The 662-nt window shown below is 58.6% G+C and overlaps 1 protein-coding gene across 1 annotated transcript in view; it reads right to left on the reverse strand.

Moving 5' to 3' along the window:
* The window catches only part of LOC119585792 (protein stoned-B-like), a gene marked incomplete in the record, with an annotated part of 14,622 nt that overhangs the window by 385 nt on the left and 13,575 nt on the right, over positions 1-662 (reverse strand). Inside the window, 1 exon segment of the mRNA XM_037934512.1 lies at positions 1-452. Within this exon segment, the coding sequence (XP_037790440.1) occupies positions 1-452 (452 nt within the window).

Below are 662 nucleotides of genomic sequence, written 5' to 3' on the forward strand. Positions count from 1 at the left end.
TGCGCGCGGCCTCCTCCTTGGCCAGCTGCTCCGCGTCCTTCATGGTGGCGGCCACGTACTCGTTGGGGCCCGTCCCCGACGAGAACTCCATCTCGACCCGGTACTCGTGGCGGGCCAGGTAGCGCACGTACTTCTCGGGCGGCTCCTCGCTCGTGATGGACACCGAGCGCATGACGCAGTGGCTGACGGTGGTGGCGGGCATGGTGAACTCAACGTAGCAGTACTTGTCGAGGGACTCGGGCATCTGGTCGTAGGGCGTGAGGACCATGCGGCAGCTGAACGCGTGGGTGGTGTAGGCGCCCTGGCCCTCCTTCGGCAGACGGGACATTCGCCACACGATGGCTCGGTGCTGGTGCTCGTACTTGGCCTGACCTGACGTGACCTCCATCAGTGCCGCCTCCGGCTGGTCGACCGCCCCCTTCAGGCGCTCGATGCCCTTGACCTTGCCCGTTCTGCGGAATCGAATGCAGTCAGGTCACGTTGCTGTTTCAGAATGCATGCAAGCACTATGTGTGTAATTCTTGGACATATAACCGAAATACTAACATGCACAAACAAGGATAAGGATATTTGCGAGTTCTTTTGCTCCCCACTTCGTAGTTTCATTAACATTTTAGTTCATTCAAAGACCAAATACGTACCACACGCAGGCACGCACACTT

The sequence above is a fragment of the Penaeus monodon genome, chromosome 20 (assembly GCF_015228065.2).
Source record: "Penaeus monodon isolate SGIC_2016 chromosome 20, NSTDA_Pmon_1, whole genome shotgun sequence".
Classification (NCBI taxonomy): Eukaryota; Metazoa; Arthropoda; class Malacostraca; order Decapoda; family Penaeidae; genus Penaeus; species Penaeus monodon.